The sequence below is a fragment of the Onychostruthus taczanowskii genome, unplaced genomic scaffold (assembly GCF_017590055.1).
Source record: "Onychostruthus taczanowskii isolate IOZ18803 unplaced genomic scaffold, ASM1759005v1 scaffold1, whole genome shotgun sequence".
Classification (NCBI taxonomy): domain Eukaryota; kingdom Metazoa; phylum Chordata; class Aves; order Passeriformes; family Passeridae; genus Onychostruthus; species Onychostruthus taczanowskii.
Window position 1 is genome coordinate 28,690,488 of NW_024496525.1, and position 16,686 is coordinate 28,707,173.

At 38.5% G+C, this 16,686-nt stretch overlaps 1 protein-coding gene across 6 annotated transcripts; it reads left to right on the forward strand.

The window, feature by feature from the left end:
- The first annotated feature begins 122 nt into the window (after positions 1-122).
- Positions 123-16,647, forward strand: CCNK (cyclin K). Of its 6 annotated transcripts, none has more exons than XM_041399704.1 (12): positions 123-313; positions 933-1,039; positions 2,068-2,334; positions 3,331-3,412; positions 3,995-4,126; positions 4,919-5,024; positions 5,165-5,222; positions 7,024-7,193; positions 8,109-8,392; positions 12,060-12,093; positions 13,141-13,215; positions 15,324-16,647. In XM_041399704.1, exons 3-12 carry the CDS (start codon positions 2,138-2,140, stop codon positions 15,944-15,946), a joined length of 1,761 nt encoding a protein of 586 aa, XP_041255638.1. In that variant the 5' UTR covers positions 123-313; positions 933-1,039; positions 2,068-2,137; the 3' UTR covers positions 15,947-16,647. The 6 variants fall into 6 exon arrangements, with proteins under 6 accessions (XP_041255638.1, XP_041255623.1, XP_041255614.1 ...); XM_041399680.1 differs by lacking the exon at positions 123-313 and adding an exon at positions 336-572; XM_041399689.1 differs by lacking the exon at positions 933-1,039 and having other exon boundaries at positions 124-313.
- The last annotated feature ends 39 nt before the right edge of the window (positions 16,648-16,686 follow it).

A 16,686-nucleotide genomic window follows, 5' to 3' on the forward strand; every position in this document is an offset into this window, starting at 1 on the left:
TTTCTATTGGTTTCTGAGGCGCGCAATCTTTCCCTTCAGCGTTCCGATTGGTCCGCTACCGGGGTACGGCAGCGCGTCGGTCTCCTGCCGCGGCTCCGCAGCCGCTGACGAAGCGGGGATTGGGCGGGAGGCAGAGGGGGCGCCGCCGCTTTCCATTGGCGGAACCTCCGTCCTCGCGCGCTACGCCCTTGCGACGTGATGACGCAGCGCGCGGCCTGGCCTGGCTCCCAAGATGGCGGCGCGCAGGGCGCGGAGGCCGCGCTGTCGCTGAGAGGCCCCGGCTCCGGTGCGGCTCCCGCTCCCCGCGAGCCCTGTGAGTGCGCGGGGCCCGCCCGGGCCGCCCGCCGGCGACAGCCGCCGCCTGGGGAAGGGGGGAAGGGAGCGGGGAGGCCGGGGTGGGGAGCGAGCGCCTCCCCGGGCACCGTCAGCCCCGTCAGGGGCGGGCGGGCGGGTCTGAGGCGGTGTGAGCATCCCCGGCCGGGCTGGGGCGGAGCCGCCGGCGGTGGGTTCGTCTCAGGTAACGTATGAAAAAGCCGCGATCGAGCTCTGGAACTCTCCGCCACTTTAATGGGGTGCGTAAAAAGGCAGGGGGAAATTACTATTTCCGGGAGTTGCGGTCGGGGTTGGGGTGTTTAAGATGGTTCATTTAAGGTGTTTGCGGGTGATAAGTTTCATTCCTGGTTCCGTTTTCGGAAATGCATTCGCCTCTTTATAGAACCAGATCTTGTCGCTTCAGGCGCTTTTGGTGTTGGCTGGTTTTTAAGCGCTGTAGAAGTTAGAAAGCAAAATGTCTTGTAAGGAAGAAGGATCGTTGCAGTTATAAAAATAGCACCTTTCTAGTAAATGTGATGGGAATGTGTGGTCCTGGCCTGGCGCGCTTTTCTTGATTCTGGAAATAGTTTTTAGTAGCCATTTACTTTTTCTTGTGGCAGAATTTAGATCTGTCTGTGACCGATACCACGAGTTGTGAAGGTGATTCCAAAACCACCGTGAGGCAAAGACAGTTTCCTTTATTCTGAAAAACAGAAACTTTTTGAAGGTGAGCGAGGCGCCGATTGTAGGCATCGTTCTGTGGCTGTTCACGTGATCTTCCTGCCGTTTTCGGAAGGGAAACGTCTCGAAAAAAGTGATTTTAAGAGTTTTAAGTTTGTGTCTTCCTGTGACTGTCTTGCTTAGAGCGAATATATTGCATCATACGTTAATGACTGTCTGTTATGCAAACCTTTGCAGGTGACTGCAGTGATCTGTGAGTAGTGTCTGGACTTAGTTGAATTGGAGTAAGAGCAGGTTTATGCTTGAAAGAAATAAACACAGCGAGTGCTCATTCTCTAAGCTGAGGCATGGCTGAGCATCTGTTATAGCTCAAACACAGAAAGGTGCCTGCAGAGCTTTGTGATCTGCATCTCTGTACACAAAGTGCTGGTAAACACAGGCAAGGAGGAGACTCTTGGGCTGTGTTCGGTTGCCTTGTCTGGGGGATGGTTTTGGATGCTGCCTTACTTTATAAACTCACATCGGTTGTCTCAATCTTGGTGTGGGAAAGAACACTGATACATTTTTTTTCTTTAAGTAATGCAAGTACAGGTCACTTTTCAAAGCTCCTGCCAAGTGGTTGCTGCTCGGGGTATCCCTGGGAGCAGGCAGGTATTTAAGAGACCGTTCAGGCTCGCCTCACCAGGGCCTTTCCTAGTTACCAATAGTCAGCTAATCCCCCTAGCTTTCCAAATCTTTCTACGGCCATCACTGAATTGTTTTTTCCTAGTTTTATTGACAATGTAGATGAAAGTTGTTGTATTAGGAAATAGCAGATATTGTTGGAGATGTATTCTTGAAGTTTCCTTATTAAACAGGTAATAAAGAAAAAGCAATATGGCTTTTTCTTTGGTTGTATTTGCAATATATGAGGAGGATAAAGGCAAAGTTCTTTGTTACTTGTCTTTGAGCATAGGAAAAAGTTCTTTCCAACAGGCAAGGCTAAATACTATTCTTCTTTACACTTCTTTGAGCAGGAATTTCAGAAGACAGTTCTCTCTATTTTTAAAGAATGTCTTTTTTCTTTTCTTCAAGGTCCTGAAGTGACTCTCTGAAGACTTCGTTTTTGAAAATCTAAACAGCAAAAACAATTCTGTTTTAATAAATGAAGGAGAATAAAGAAAATTCCAGCCCTTCTCTAAACTTGGCAAACCTGGACCATACAAAGCCATGCTGGTACTGGGATAAGAAAGATTTGGCACACACACCATCACAGCTTGAAGGGCTTGATCCAGCTACAGAGGCACGATACCGCAGGGAAGGGGCCAGATTCATATTCGATGTGGGAACACGTTTAGGGCTGTATCCTTTACACTCGTGTTGGTATGAATGTCTTTATGAATAGTGAGTTTTCAGAACAAAATATGCAACAAATGTGACATGCTCAGCTGTTCAGATGTTTAATTGCTAATCAAAAATATATTTGTGTTGAAGTGCCTTTTGATGTAATGTGTTCCTACACAACTTCTATCCATTCATTGAATAAACAAGGTTCCAATTTGGAAGTAAGATGATACAAACTTTCCAATTAAGAGTAACTTCTGTGAGTTATGAAACTGTTTCAGTATATGAATCTACATGACTTCTCAAATTTTGAATTTTTCCCTCAGTTTTCTAGATTGTGCCTTTGAGGCTTCTAACCTCTGCCTCCCCAGTCTTGGTCTTTGGAGGCTGTTTTTTTGTTTTGTTTGTTTAGGATTTACAACTGTGTATAAGTTCTCCAGACTGTACTACTCCCTCATAGACAGCCACTTAAATTTTCTGCTTCCTATATTCCTATGCTTCCTTTAATCTCCTTGGTTCTTTCTTTAATAAAGCACGGTGAAGACAAATTTTTTACTTGTCTTAAAGTGAAGAGTACGGAGCATGTTCAGATTTTATTTGCATTTGTAGGTGTGGATAGTAACTTTCCTCCATGCCAGCCCTTGAATGTGAAGTGATAATTGTTCTGTTCCTTCGTGTACCTACTGCTGGATTTCACCTTCTCCGAGGCAGGTATGGTGAAACACAGGGTGACCTTATGTGCATCCTTTTGTAAATACAGTCAGGACTTTGCACACTTACAACAAATGCTTTAGATGTCAGCTGCATCTGGGCCCCATCATAGTATTTGCACAGCTTTAAGGGCTTTTGTGGTTTTGGGTTTTTTTCTAAAGCTCCTGTTTTACTTGCAGTGTTTTCTAACTGGTCACTGAACAGCCAGTTATGTGAAGTACTTGATAAAGTAGAATCTGTTGTGCATATTTGGTTTTAAATTTGTTTTATGTGCTGTTTGAATGTCCTTAATCTGCACCACAGACATTATGACACTCTAGCAACTGGAATAATTTATTTCCATCGGTTTTATATGTTTCATTCCTTCAAACAGTTCCCAAGATATGTAAGTATTTAGAATATTGATGGCTTAGTTTAATGATTTCACTAGGCAGGGACTTTTGAAATGGTGATTAGTCACTTGGGTACTACTACTGCTGTTCACTACAGAAAGATGGAAAATTACATTTTGTCTTTTAATTATTACAGCTTAAAATTCGTTGTTCTTGCCTGTTTATACATTTCTGTTTATGCTCAGAAATGTATTGACATTGCAGTTGTGAATTGCTGATATTGTTCTTTAGGAGTAGCAGCTATAGTGCTGGCACTTCTGTATTAGCTGAAAAAGAACTTACATACAGTTTTAGAACTGCTTGACAGACTACATTGAACCGGGACAAATTGTGCTTTGGGTTTCTGACCTTGAAATGAAATTGTATAAAATAGACAGTCCTCCACATTCTGTGTATTTCCTCTGAAAAAATAAAAGTTTAACACTATATTAAAATAGAAATTAGTATGCTCATTAAGTCTTTCCTGGGAGACTTCTGCAGTACTGTTAATGGATACTGACAGTGCTTTTCTAATGCTGCACTGTATTGCATATCTACATGCAGACCGCTTTTTGAAAGTACTTGCCTTTTTTTAGGTGACAGGAGCCTGCTGCCTCTTCCTAGCAGGAAAGGTTGAAGAAACACCTAAGAAATGTAAAGACATAATTAAAACAGCTCGTAGCTTGCTAAATGATGTACAGTTTGGACAGTTTGGAGATGACCCAAAGGTAAAAATACTCATGTTGAAATTGATTTCTTCCTGTTGTACTGTAGTAAAGTGACACACACTCAATAGAGCATTGACTGATTTTCAGTTGTTCTAAATTAAATTAGATGTTCAGCATACATTTATTGCTCTTCTGGGTAATGTGATTGGTAGCAAGGAAAGTAATTCTTCCTAATAAAAATAGGCTTTGGGAGTTTACTGGGATAATTGTTTTCATTAAAAGTTTGTATTTTATTTCATGTAAATTCTGATATTATTTTGCAATTTAAAGTAAATTTGAGTCATTTCAGCCAGAGCAAGAAATGTTACCAAGACATAAACCATAAATCATCTGAATGGGATTTTAGGAAGTAATTTATAGTGAATCTTAAATAAGAGAACTAGATCTCAAAAGTATTGAGAAGTTTCTTGTTTACAGCATTGTCTTAGCAAAACTATGTTTCTCTTAAAATTTGTTTATTTTAAATAGCAGCAGGACTTGAAACTTGAGTGAAATGTGGTAGAGCTTTTTGTTGTGATTGTGTGTCTGGCATTTTCATGCTGTGTCTGGTTCAATTCATTCCTCTGCAGAGGAATAGGGATTTTAAACATCACATCCCCTGTCTTAACTCAAATAAATGTGAAGAAAAGGTATCTGAGTTTAAAATAGTATTGTAAGTTGGAGAGCTTTCTGTACTCCTTGAAGACAGACATGGCTTCCTGGAGGTGCTGTGAAGCCATGCCCTATACTAGCATAAAATATTTTTGAGTGAAAGAAGAAATAATACTGTGGTTACCTTGTAACTCTCTATAGGAAGAAGTGATGGTACTTGAAAGAATCTTACTACAAACAATAAAGTTTGATTTGCAAGTGGAACATCCATACCAATTTCTTCTCAAGTATGCCAAACAACTCAAAGGTAAAATATTGGCAGGGTGAGCAAGTAATGCCTGTCATTGATTTCCAGAACTTAATATATTAATAGTGCAAGAATATTCTACTTCCAGCTGTTTGTCCCTCCCAGTTTTATGTCCTAACTTTTTTCTGTTTGTTTTTCAGGAGACAAAAATAAAATTCAAAAACTGGTTCAAATGGCATGGACATTTGTCAATGACAGGTAAGATACACCTAGGAAATATTCTCAAAGTGAAATAGTTACTGTTGCTTAATTTGTTCTGTTATTGGATATTTTTTTGACAAATATTCGATTTTTTTTTTCTGCTTGTTACATGTTTTCATGGTCATGTGCCTCAGTTTTTGTTTCCATCATTACCATGATAGTTCCATTGAACACAGAATCTGGAGTGAGTTTGAAGTAGGCCAGTAAGACCTCTGCAGTATTGTGGCACTAACTTAGTGCTGCATTAAAAAGAAACTTACTGTTTGAAAGGGCCAAACCAAATTCTCAATCATCAGGATACAAACCAGCTTCTTGCCAAGTCTGTGATACATGGTGCATTCTGAAAAAAATAACTCACTTCTCAATTCCATCAATATTTTTAGTGTGATATTTTGGTAGTAGTAAAGTAGCCATTAAATTCACTGAGGAATACAGTTTTTAGCACTGGATTTACAATTTATTGAATAATGAACTTGTAAGAATCATCAATGGGAGTGCATGTAAAAGCATTTCTCATGTGATATTGAAAAAAAAAAAAAAAAAACAACTTGACATGCTTTAGTCTTGTTCAGGAGGATTCTACAGAGCTGGGCAAGTTAATTTATTAAGGACTTGAATATTACTTTCTGTTTCCATAGCAAACCCTTAAGAAAATATCTTAAGTGGTCTGACTGTCCAGAAATTGGGAATACATGGCTTTCACTCATGCCTACAGCAGCAGAACATCATAAGAAAGAGGTGTTTTTTAATCATATGCCTGATTTGAATTAGCCCTGTGTGGGTTCAGATTTTGTAAACTCTCCAAATTAATTTGACCAAAATTAATGTGGATCTCAAGAGATGTTTACTTCAGCTGCTGAGAGTCTTGCAGATTATGGTCTTAGAGGTAGAACAAAATTATGGCGTAACTGTCACTTTTAAATCTGTCAGAGTACTGTAATTTATCCATCAAAGTTTGGACACCATTGTACTTGGAATTAGCTAGTGTTTAATATTTAAAAAACCTAACAATTAAAATGCACTTCAGGAAAACACTTGTATGAAGTTGGAGGAGTTGTTTCAAATCATGCATAATAATTACCTCTGTTCTGAGGAGGCTATATTGTGCTTAGTTAATAAGCACCATATTAAAAGTTTACTTTGTTTATAGGATCCTGGGAAAATAATTCTGTGCTGTGCACTACAGGCCTTTAGAATAAAGGGTTCTGCTCTTACACAGCCACAGGAATTCATGGACATTCAGCTGGCTGGCTGGATTTAAAATTCTGTAAGCAGATTATATGCTACAGAATCTATGGAGAAAAGAGAGAAAAATATTTCATAAATTAAAATTTATATCAGGAAATAATCAAATTGATTATGACAGGAACTTAGTTAATATCAATATTACAAATAACATCAATTGTTTTAGCATTACCTTTAACAAAGGCCATTCAAGAGAGAACCTTTTATATATTGATCTAAAACTTGTGCTTGACAAGTTGCTTTACAAGTTTGTGTTGGCTGTTCTGTATGGTTTTTTTGGGGGTTTGTTTAGTATTTGTTTACATTTTATTGACAAACATTTTGAAGCTCTGAAATCTGATTTGGGACCTGATTTCATGACAGTGGTAGTCCAGAAATAGTTTAGCTTTGTAAACTCTTTCGTTTAACAAGGCTCTCGATTAAAATTGTCTGAGAAGTTAGAATTGTGGTGGGATTTTATACCCTGTTAATTATAGCTGCTTACTTTAGAGTGCACTTGGACAATCAGGTAATCTCCAGGGTTGTGTTTTGCTTGGTTTATTTTCTGTTGCAGCCTCTGCACTACCCTGTCCCTGCAGTGGGAGCCTGAGATCATAGCTGTTGCAGTTATGTACTTAGCAGGCCGTTTGTGTAAGTTTGAAATACAGGAATGGACATCAAAACCAATGTACAGACGATGGTGGGAGCAGTTTGTCCAAGATGTTCCCGTTGATGTTTTGGAAGGTATGAAAACCATTTCCTACGACATCTCTTGTAACTGTGTGGCCTAGGTCATAAATAAATGCAAATAGCATTTTATCTAGGTTTCAGTCAAAATAATCTTGTGTCGAGTATGTAACTCAGCTTGTATGTGCTGTGCCTTAATCAGGTTTTAAATTGAACTGGCTTAGCTTAGGAGCATATTTAATCATCATGATTAGTCTTTTGTTCAATGTTTGCTTTACGATTTGTTTAGTTTATAACACATCCAATTAGCCTGAATTGTCATGATGTGTTTTCTATTTTTTTTAATTATTACCTACTCCCCATTTTAAGTAAGTGTTCTACAAACAGTGGAACTAATGGAGCCTGACTTCCAGCAGTTTTCCCATTGATAATTGTTCTCTTTTACCAAATTTTGCTAGGATAGAAGGTTTTTTGTGATGTACTGTGAACCATGAACAGATTATGGGGGACCTTTAGCTCCTAACATGTTGGAAGGAGAATTTAATACTAGTCCTTTACTTTGTTTCCTAAAACTTTTTTGACTGGCCTAAGAAGACATACATGTTTTAACATATAATCTTCCACTTGCTTTCTTGCTGTATTACTGTCCTGTGAGTGTGGTCACTGGCTCTCCAGGCACACAGTAATGACATACAGTGTGTTATTACCAAGACATGTTGTTCTTCAGAAAGGTGTGCATATACATGTACATATTGCTTAGGATAGGCAGAAGAAACACAGAAATGCAAGTATAAGTTGAAAATTAATCTGTTTTATAAAAGTTATTTCATTCATTATTATGATGAGTAATATTTGCCATGAATTTTTCCAAAGTTGCTGTCCAGTAAAAATCAGAGTTGATAATTGTGTTAAATACATGCTTGTACGTTATAAGATTGTAATACTTTGGAATTTTCTTTCTTTGTTATTAAGATATCTGTCATCAGATCCTGGATCTATACTCACAGGGAAAACAGCAAATGCCTCATCATACTCCTCATCAGTTGCAGCAGCCACCATCTCTTCAGTCTACACCCCAGGCACCTACAGTACAGCAGTCACAGCAATCCCAAAGTTCAGAGCAATCCCAGACACAGCAGCAAAAAGAGTCTCAGCAGTCAGCACAGCAACAGCAGCAGCAGCAGCAAACACAAGCACAGCAATCTAAAAAGCCCTCTCCCCAGTCAAGTCCTCCTAGACAGATTAAAAGACCAGCAGTAAGTTGAACTTTAACTTGTGATTTATTTTCAGGCTGATCTGATGCCCATTTGATTTAAAGGCCACAATGAGCAGCAGACTTGTGTTTGCTTTAAGAATGAGTCTTGTAATTAATTTTATGTAGTTTTCCTTGGTTTGTGGCAACTTTGTTAATGCTGAACAGCCTTTACAGTTCTGACACGTGACATTCTTACTCCACTTGAGCCAAAAGCCATGGAGAGGCTTTTAAGTCAACATGAGCTGTTCAGGTTCTCAGTGTTTTTGTGGTTCTGGGCTATCAAACTTCATTGTTTTCTCTATTAAACAGGTTTAATTTAGGGAGGGGTTCTTGTGCTGCACCTCAGTGTAGAGATGTGCACAATGCTCAAGAAGACATTATTTGACTCTTTGATTACTAATATTAAGAGAATAGTGACTTCTAAAGTTATGTCAAAATTCTTGGAAAAAAAAGGTATTTTAAAATAATCCTTTAATAGTAGCAGCCTATACATCATCAGGTTTTATAGCCTCACTTTGTCCATAATGTCACATCATAATTGAAAATGAGAAGCTACATTAGCAGTTCGATAGTGTCACAAGTACTCTGAGCACTTTTCAACCATCCAGTTCAAATGAAGCTTTCAGATTTTAATGTATGCTAATGTATACACTAATGTGTACACTAATGTATACACTGTATGCTAATGTATACACTTTTACTTGTAAATTAAAAAAAAAGTGTTACCAAGTCTTCTTTTGTGTTTACTTAGCAGCAGGAGTGTTTTCAGAAGTACAGTCTTTGGAACAAGTCCGTTTAGGTTGTAAATTTTGTTCTAACTTTTGCTCCAACTTGCAATTAATGCATGCCCAAACTAGAGAACAGACAGCAGGGGAATAAACAAAAACAACAAACTAAAAAACCAAAACAAAAACTAGGAGTAAGCATAAAATATTGGAATGAAATGGTATTGGAAGAGTGCAGCATCTTCCTCATGGCAGACTCCCAAAAAAGACAAAAATGTAAAACCTTGGTCTGGTAAGTGCAGGATAGAGCTTACTAGAGGAAAAGACCTGCTCTGAAATTTTCAGTTGCTGCACTGAACTTTAGCATTGTTCAGGATAGAAAGGTGATAATATTATTAATTAGCCTGAAAATTGTGGGAGTTCTTTATAGGTATTATGTATTTCTTCTACTTTTTACTTAATACATTTTATACCATCAGCACAAATTCTCCTTGATTTGTCAGACCTGTAGGATCTCTTACAATTTTTCTTCAACAAAAATGTCTGGGACAGTTTGGCACATCAGAAACTGTTAATAACAATTTTGGTTTTTCCTATGTGTGCCATCTAAGTTGTTGGGAGAACAAGATGTGTGGCATTTGAAAGATTTACTTGGTGCTTCTAGAATGTTCTTCAGTTAGATGTGTCATAAACCTTACTTAAAATCTTTGCCTGCTTCTATAAATAGGGCTCTGCATGACTTCTCCTTTGGTTTGTGCAGAACAGAAATACACTTTGTTCCTGGAGGCCAGATTTTCAATTTACATGAACTCTTACAACTCCCATTGCCTTCTGCTGAGCCAAAATGCTTTCAAGCAGCTGAGGCATTGGCCCATGACTTAGAGGCCCGTATCAGATGTCTAAAGCATCTGCACATCCTCTACATCTCTAGTGGTGAAGAGTGCTTGAATTTTCAGTTGATTTCACTAAAAATATACTGGTGAATTACTAGATGTAATTATTTTCATTTGGATTAAACTAGAAATTGTTGGGGGGAACAACTTTATTGCTCATAGAAACAGCAGTAAAGGAACAGTTCCATTGTACAGATTCAGCAGGAGGTATTAAATATCCACCAGCCTGACAGTAGATAATGTTGATAATTTATTATTGTTTATTATGACCCTCAGGTATTCTGGCTGGGGCAGTACAAACTACAATGCAGTAGAATTGCCAAATAAATGCTCATCTCTATTTTAGCAGCTGCTGTTGTTAGAGAATTGTGGCTGCTTGATTTTTTTTTTTTTCTTTAGCATAAATGCAGTTTGAATTGATGGGGTTTTTTTCTGTCATGAGTTATTTTGCTCCAGTTTCTTATTCTTCTGTAATGGTGTGCCTTGATGTTGTTTTTTTAATATTGCTCCATATTAACAAATGCACAGTAATTGAATTGCTTGTCACCTGACGTGATCAACTGACTTCACAAAATGAGTGATTTTTGGAAAAGATCCAACAAGCAGTGATTTGCTTCTATTTGAAAGTGCAGGGAGAGCTGATGCTGTTTTACAGGCATGGAATTTAGTGCTAGAAAGTCAAGAAAAGACCATCCAAGTAAAATGAAGGCAGAAGATGAGTCCATGAGAGTCACTAAGAAAAAAGTTTGTGTTTTTGAAATGGTAAGATAAAGATTGTATTTTAAAAGCAGGAAAGCAGCTGGATGGTGTCTGGAAAATTGAAGTGATTATCAAAGGAATATAAGAATGAGGTTGCCTCAAGCAGGCAAAAATTAGACACAAAAAATGTTGAGAATACCCATAAGAATTAAGAAAAAGTACTGTTCAAATTGGATTGAAGTGTACTGTGGAAAGTGAAATGAAGGAAATACAACAATTTGTGCAGGCAAAGCTACTAGAGATAAATAGTCCCTTAAAAAAACATTTTCATTGAAAAGACAGAGAAGCTGTGTACTGTACCCCTCTGGCCTTCATCATTCATTCTAAATATAGTTGTACTTAAAATTCCAGTTAAGTTCTGTGGTTGTCTCAGAAACCATCAAGTAGTAATCTCACTGGGACTGTGTAATCTGGGAAGATTTTTTTATTCCTTTATCTGTGGCTGTTTCATAAAACTGCAATGAAAGAACAACGAAAGAAGAAAAAACCCAACCAAAAACTTGTGATTGGAAGGATGATGTGAGGGTTTGTGGGTTTTGTTTAGTATGCATACTTTTTTTTTTTCCTGGCATAACATTTGGATTTTATACAGTGCTTTCCATCTGAAGGCTTCTGAAATGTTTTATGCTGTGCAACACTTTCACTGCTCTCCTGTCCTGGTAAATAAAGCATAGGAGCCTGAAGTGATTTTGGCAAAGGTTGAGTGACAGGTCGAGGCAGAATTGGGAACAGAGGCCAAGCCTCTTGTTTTCAGCTCAGTGAGCAGTGAACCGGACCATGACGTGTGTGCAGTGGATGATAAATACATTAAATGAGATGTAATACTCAGCAGTGGGAACAGCAGGAAATGCTGCATATAAAATACCTGCTATTTTTCCAGTCTTTTTATTCTGCTAGTTAAGGTGGGCTTTCCCAGTGTGATTTGACTTTGTTCGTCTTGCATTTGTCGTAAGAAACTATAGAAGCATTTGGTTGGAAAAGGTCTTAAAGATCATCAACTCCAATCATTAATGCAGCACTGTCAAGTCTACCACTGAACCATGTCCCCAGGTGCCACATCTGCACATCTTTTGAATACCTACAGGGATGGTGATTGAACCACCTCTGTGGGCAGCCTGTTCCAATGCCTGACCACCCTTTCCATGACAAAATTTTACCTCATATCCAATCTAAACCTCCCTTGGCACAACTTGAGGCTAATTCTTCTTGTCCTGTCACTTGTTACCTGGGAGAAGAGACTGACTGAAATGGTCTTATTCTTATCTTTTTTTTTTTTCTTTTTTTCAAACAGGCTGTATCTCCAAAAGAAGAAACAAAGGCAGCAGGTAAATATTAATATTCTATTCATGTTGCTTCCATTTTACAGCCTAAACCAGAAGAAGTAATTTGCTGACATGCACTTAGTTTGTCTGTTTACAGGCTTGGCAGTTCCAAACTATTTTGATCCTGATAATGTACCTTAAATATATACAATAACGGTTTTTAAAATGTTCCTAACTACAAAACTTGAAACAAATTGAGTATAGCTGTGCCCAAAGAGTTCCTTAACAGAGTCAATTCAGTAGAAGTCTTGCTAAACTAGTCAGTTCTCAGTGTATAACTCCATGCATCATTTGGGAATAGTTCCTCAGCAAGTTGTGAGACCTTGCAGTGACTGAAGGTACCTTGTCATTAAATAGCTGCACTGACAGTCAGTGCTTGGTAATCAGTAATGTTTGTAGTTGATGGTTGGAATGGCTGCCTTAAAAAAGCATTTTGTATCAATAGTGTAGTGAAAGAAATGTATACTCACTGCAGTGATCATACCTGGTTATTTTGTTTATTTGGGGGCTTTCCTTCACTTTCATGGTTTGGAACAAAGTAGTTCAGGATCCTGGGATGTACTTCTTAAGGAAGCCTGGCATTTATTCCCCTGTAGCTCTGCAGATAGATTCCAGACAGCTGTCTCTTCTCCCTCCTTTCTCCCGTCCAATCACTATTTTGTTTGGTTCATGACACACATTTCCCTAGCCAAGCAAAGGTCATCTTCTGAGAGCTGTTCCAACTATTTACAAGTTAAAGTTTTGGGCTAGAAAGCATACACTTGCTCATCTTCACTTACATACTGTTATTAGGACAGTTTGTCTCTAGTTACAGAGTCACTTGAACTTGTATGTTCTTTTGGATGACTTGTATGTGATACTTGATGCCACTTAATTTATACAAAAGTGTTGATTTTAGTTTTCTTTATTAAACATACCTAGTAAAAAGGATTTCCACTGCACTTTTGCATAGCGTAGTGTGATATCATAATCATTATCACGAGAGCAGAGTTGGAATTTGGAAAACATTGCAGAGCAATAACCAATCACAAACTGACAAATGTTTTTTAGAACCACCGCCACCATCTAAAATTCCTAAAATTGAAACTTCACATCCACCAATACCTCCTGCACATCCGCCTCCAGGTATGCTTTTATTTTCTTCAAAACATTTATTCTTGTTAACTTTCTTGCTTTTCCTTCAGGTGGGGACAGGGGTTTGTTGCCTTGATTAATGTTCTTGGCAAGTAAAAATACAAGGTTGCTAAGCTCTAGAGGGAATTTCATCATAGTAGCACAGGCTTTTCCAGACAGTAAGTAAAAAACTTAGAATGCAAACAAGACTATACTAGGTGGATAATGGCAAAACAAAGCTGCAACAGTTAAAGGCCTAGAAGACTAAAACTAATTGTTAATAGCAGGCTAAAAGGGACTTCTTGATCTCAAAAGGATGGTAGATGCCATATTGGATTACTAGAGCTGCCTTCAGCTGTCCTATAGAAGTTTTCCATGTTGTATCTGTCATACAGGAATTCTGCAGGTGTGCAATTTCCAAACAATAATACAGAAAAAAAAAAAAAAACAAACCACCACAGGGGGGATACTTCCTTTGCTGTACCTCAAAAGATGATTTTTTTCTGCCAGGGAACACTAATGCTGCACTCGTGCCATATGTTTGCAAAATCAAGTGTACTGTTGGAAAAATGTGCTTCCAGCGCCTTGATGCATTAGCTGTTTTCCAGTGACCCTTAAATAGGACATAAATATTTCACAGCCCATAGTCCATAATGTAACTGTAAGATGACAGCTTCCAAAGAGAACTAGGAGAGAGAAAAGCAGTGCACTGAAATATAGTAAGATTCTTTCATTTGTTAAAATCTAATTAAGAATGAAGTTTTTATAAATACCATGCTCATTATTCCTTCAGTTGTTAAATCGTGAATGCACATCTTGCATTCAGAATGGTTCTGAAAATGAGCAAATGAAGAAATTATTGCCTGCTACAATTTAGGAGCTTGAAGTCACTGAAATCATGAGTTAACCACAGCCAGCATGCCTACCTTGTGTGATTTTAGTTATGTGGCTTTCCTAGGGGGCAGTTTTGTTGTTAAAATCCTACTTAGGCAGGTAATGGATTTATTTCCCTTGTTACCTGAAATTTTCCTCTTTGTTTATACAAGGATGTAATTGTACAAGTACTGAAACATGATCAAAATAAAGGGCAGCGCTGTGGAAAAGTCAGGTGAAAACAAACAATGCATCTTGACCAAGTGAACTAGGAGGAGGATTTATCTAAATTCTGTTTAACAGTGACATTGTAGTATGCCACTAGAAATGACTGCCCTGCATGTGTTTCTAAGTAGCTTTTCTTACTGAACAATGTTGTAGATTCTCATATATACAAGCAACATGTCCCAGACTCTTTTTTGTTGGTCCTTCTAATAATCTCTCTGACCATACAAGAGAGGTTGCTATTAGGTTAGTCATCCTAGTGCTATTACTTACTTTATAATTGTCTGCATTAAGAGGGGAAAAGAAACAATTCTTATTTAAAAAGAAGACAGCTTAAAGCATGTTCTTTCCAGAAGTGGCTAATTCTGTAAAATGCTGACCTTTTTATGAACTTCTCCAGAGTGTCAGGCACAAAGTTCACTGAAATAAATCAGTGGGCAAAGCTGATCAGATTTCATGCCCTTCTTCCTTACCCTTTGGTTTTCTTTTTCTCTGGCTTTGGTAAACATGTTTAGAACTGAGCATTAGACTTGAGACTTTGGCCTGTGTTCTCAAATAATGTTTCCCAATGTGGGAGGCAGGTGAAGTGCAGAGGGTAATCCCAGGTCACCTCCTGGACTACCAAAAAGGTAGAAAGGAGGCCTGAACTAAAGAAGGTGAAAGCACTGAAGTAAAGACTTTTGGTATCATGAGTCCTGTGACTTTTTAAATCCACTAGTTGTGATTCCGTCCATCCAGTCTGTTAATTCTGCTGGTTGTACAACAATATTTAAATTATAAAAAATAGTAATAAGAAAGGTGAATTTAACTTTTAGAATGGGGAAAGCTGACCTTGAAGCTTTAATAGGCAGTTTAGTTGGTTTTTAGTGACCTGAGACAGTCTGACAGGATACCATATGGCATTCAAAGACTTAGAGAATTGAGTTCTCTTTTGCTAATTTAACTGGAGGAAAAATATGAAGTATTCAGAAGCTGTTCTTGCCACTGTCCTTCAAAAAAATGAATTAAATTTTCTTTTCCAGAGCGCAAGCCTCCTTTGACGACAGCAGTTTCAATGGGAGAACCAGAGCAATCTACTACAGCGGACTCAGTAGATATGCCAAAGGTCCAGATTCCTCCTCCCGCTCATCCTGCCCCAGTACATCAACCTCCCCCTCTGCCACATCGTCCCCCACCCCCACCCCCCACCAGTTATATTACAGGGATGTCTACTACAAATTCTTACATGTCAGGGGAGGGTTATCAGAGTCTCCAGTCGATGATGAAAACAGAAGGACCAACATACGGAGCTCTACCACCGGCCTATGGACCACCAGCTCATCTACCGTATCATCCTCATGTCTACCCTCCCAACCCTCCACCACCAGTTCCACCTCCACCCCCTGCTTCTTTCCCCCCACCCAATATTCCACCTCCTACTCCTGGATATCCTCCTCCGCCTACATACAACCCTAATTTCCCACCTCCGAGACTGCCTCCAACTCATGCAGTGCCACCTCATCCACCTCCAGGGCTGGGAATGCCACCAGCTAGTTACCCCCCTCCTACTGTTCCCCCAGGTGGACAGCCACCTGTACCACCTCCAATTCCACCACCTGGTATGCCACCTGTAGCAGGACTTGGACGTGCTACATGGATGAGATAGCATGAGGTAATTTGCACGAATATACCTTTATGTTGATTAGGCAGGAGTAGATAGCCAAAACCTACATTGTAAAGATGAAGAGGAGGGTAATCTGTATAATTTAGATGAAGAAATGAGATTAAATGAAAATTTAGCTGATCTGTTTGCAGTATGGTTTATGGTGAGTTATATAGGCTTCTAGATTTTAATCAGCTTTGCAGTATCTATTCTAACTTTATACATTTGACTTAAGTTTAAATTGTCTTGACTTATTCCAGCACTGGATTACTTTGTACTAGCAAAACCAGCCATATTGGCTCAATTATATCAGTAAGAAGAAAATTTCCTTCTAGAAATCAGTGCCTATTTTTAAGTATCAAAATAGCCAGATACTATGATATTTGATCTATAATAAGAAACTTCATTTTTAATAGTAACTAAAACAACATGATGTCAAGCATAAAAGCTGCTTTATTTAAGAGAGATTCTGAATGCTAGCTGACTGGAATAATTTTGAGGTGTTTGCCTTGCTGATAGTTTTGGTTTGGAATGTACTGGTATCTTAAAATATTGTATGTTTACACCTATTTGCAAATTCCTGTACATAATATATATATTTTCTAAGTGTGAAAGTCTGAATGTAACAGCCTACTGTGATGTACATCATAGTTATAAATGGGACTACTTTGTTCACTCTACCCAAATAAAATTGGTTCTGAATTTAGTGGATTTCCAGATTTTTCATATTAGTTCAGAGGTCA

Coding starts and splice junctions, on each gene's coding strand:
- CCNK (XM_041399704.1), top strand. CDS start 2,138: ATGAAGGAGAATAAAGAAAATTCCAGCCCTTCTCTAAACTTGGCAAAC. Junction 8,393..12,059: donor GACAGATTAAAAGACCAGCA/GTAAGTTGAACT, acceptor TTTTTCAAACAG/GCTGTATCTCCAAAAGAAGA. Junction 13,216..15,323: donor TCCTGCACATCCGCCTCCAG/GTATGCTTTTAT, acceptor TTTCTTTTCCAG/AGCGCAAGCCTCCTTTGACG.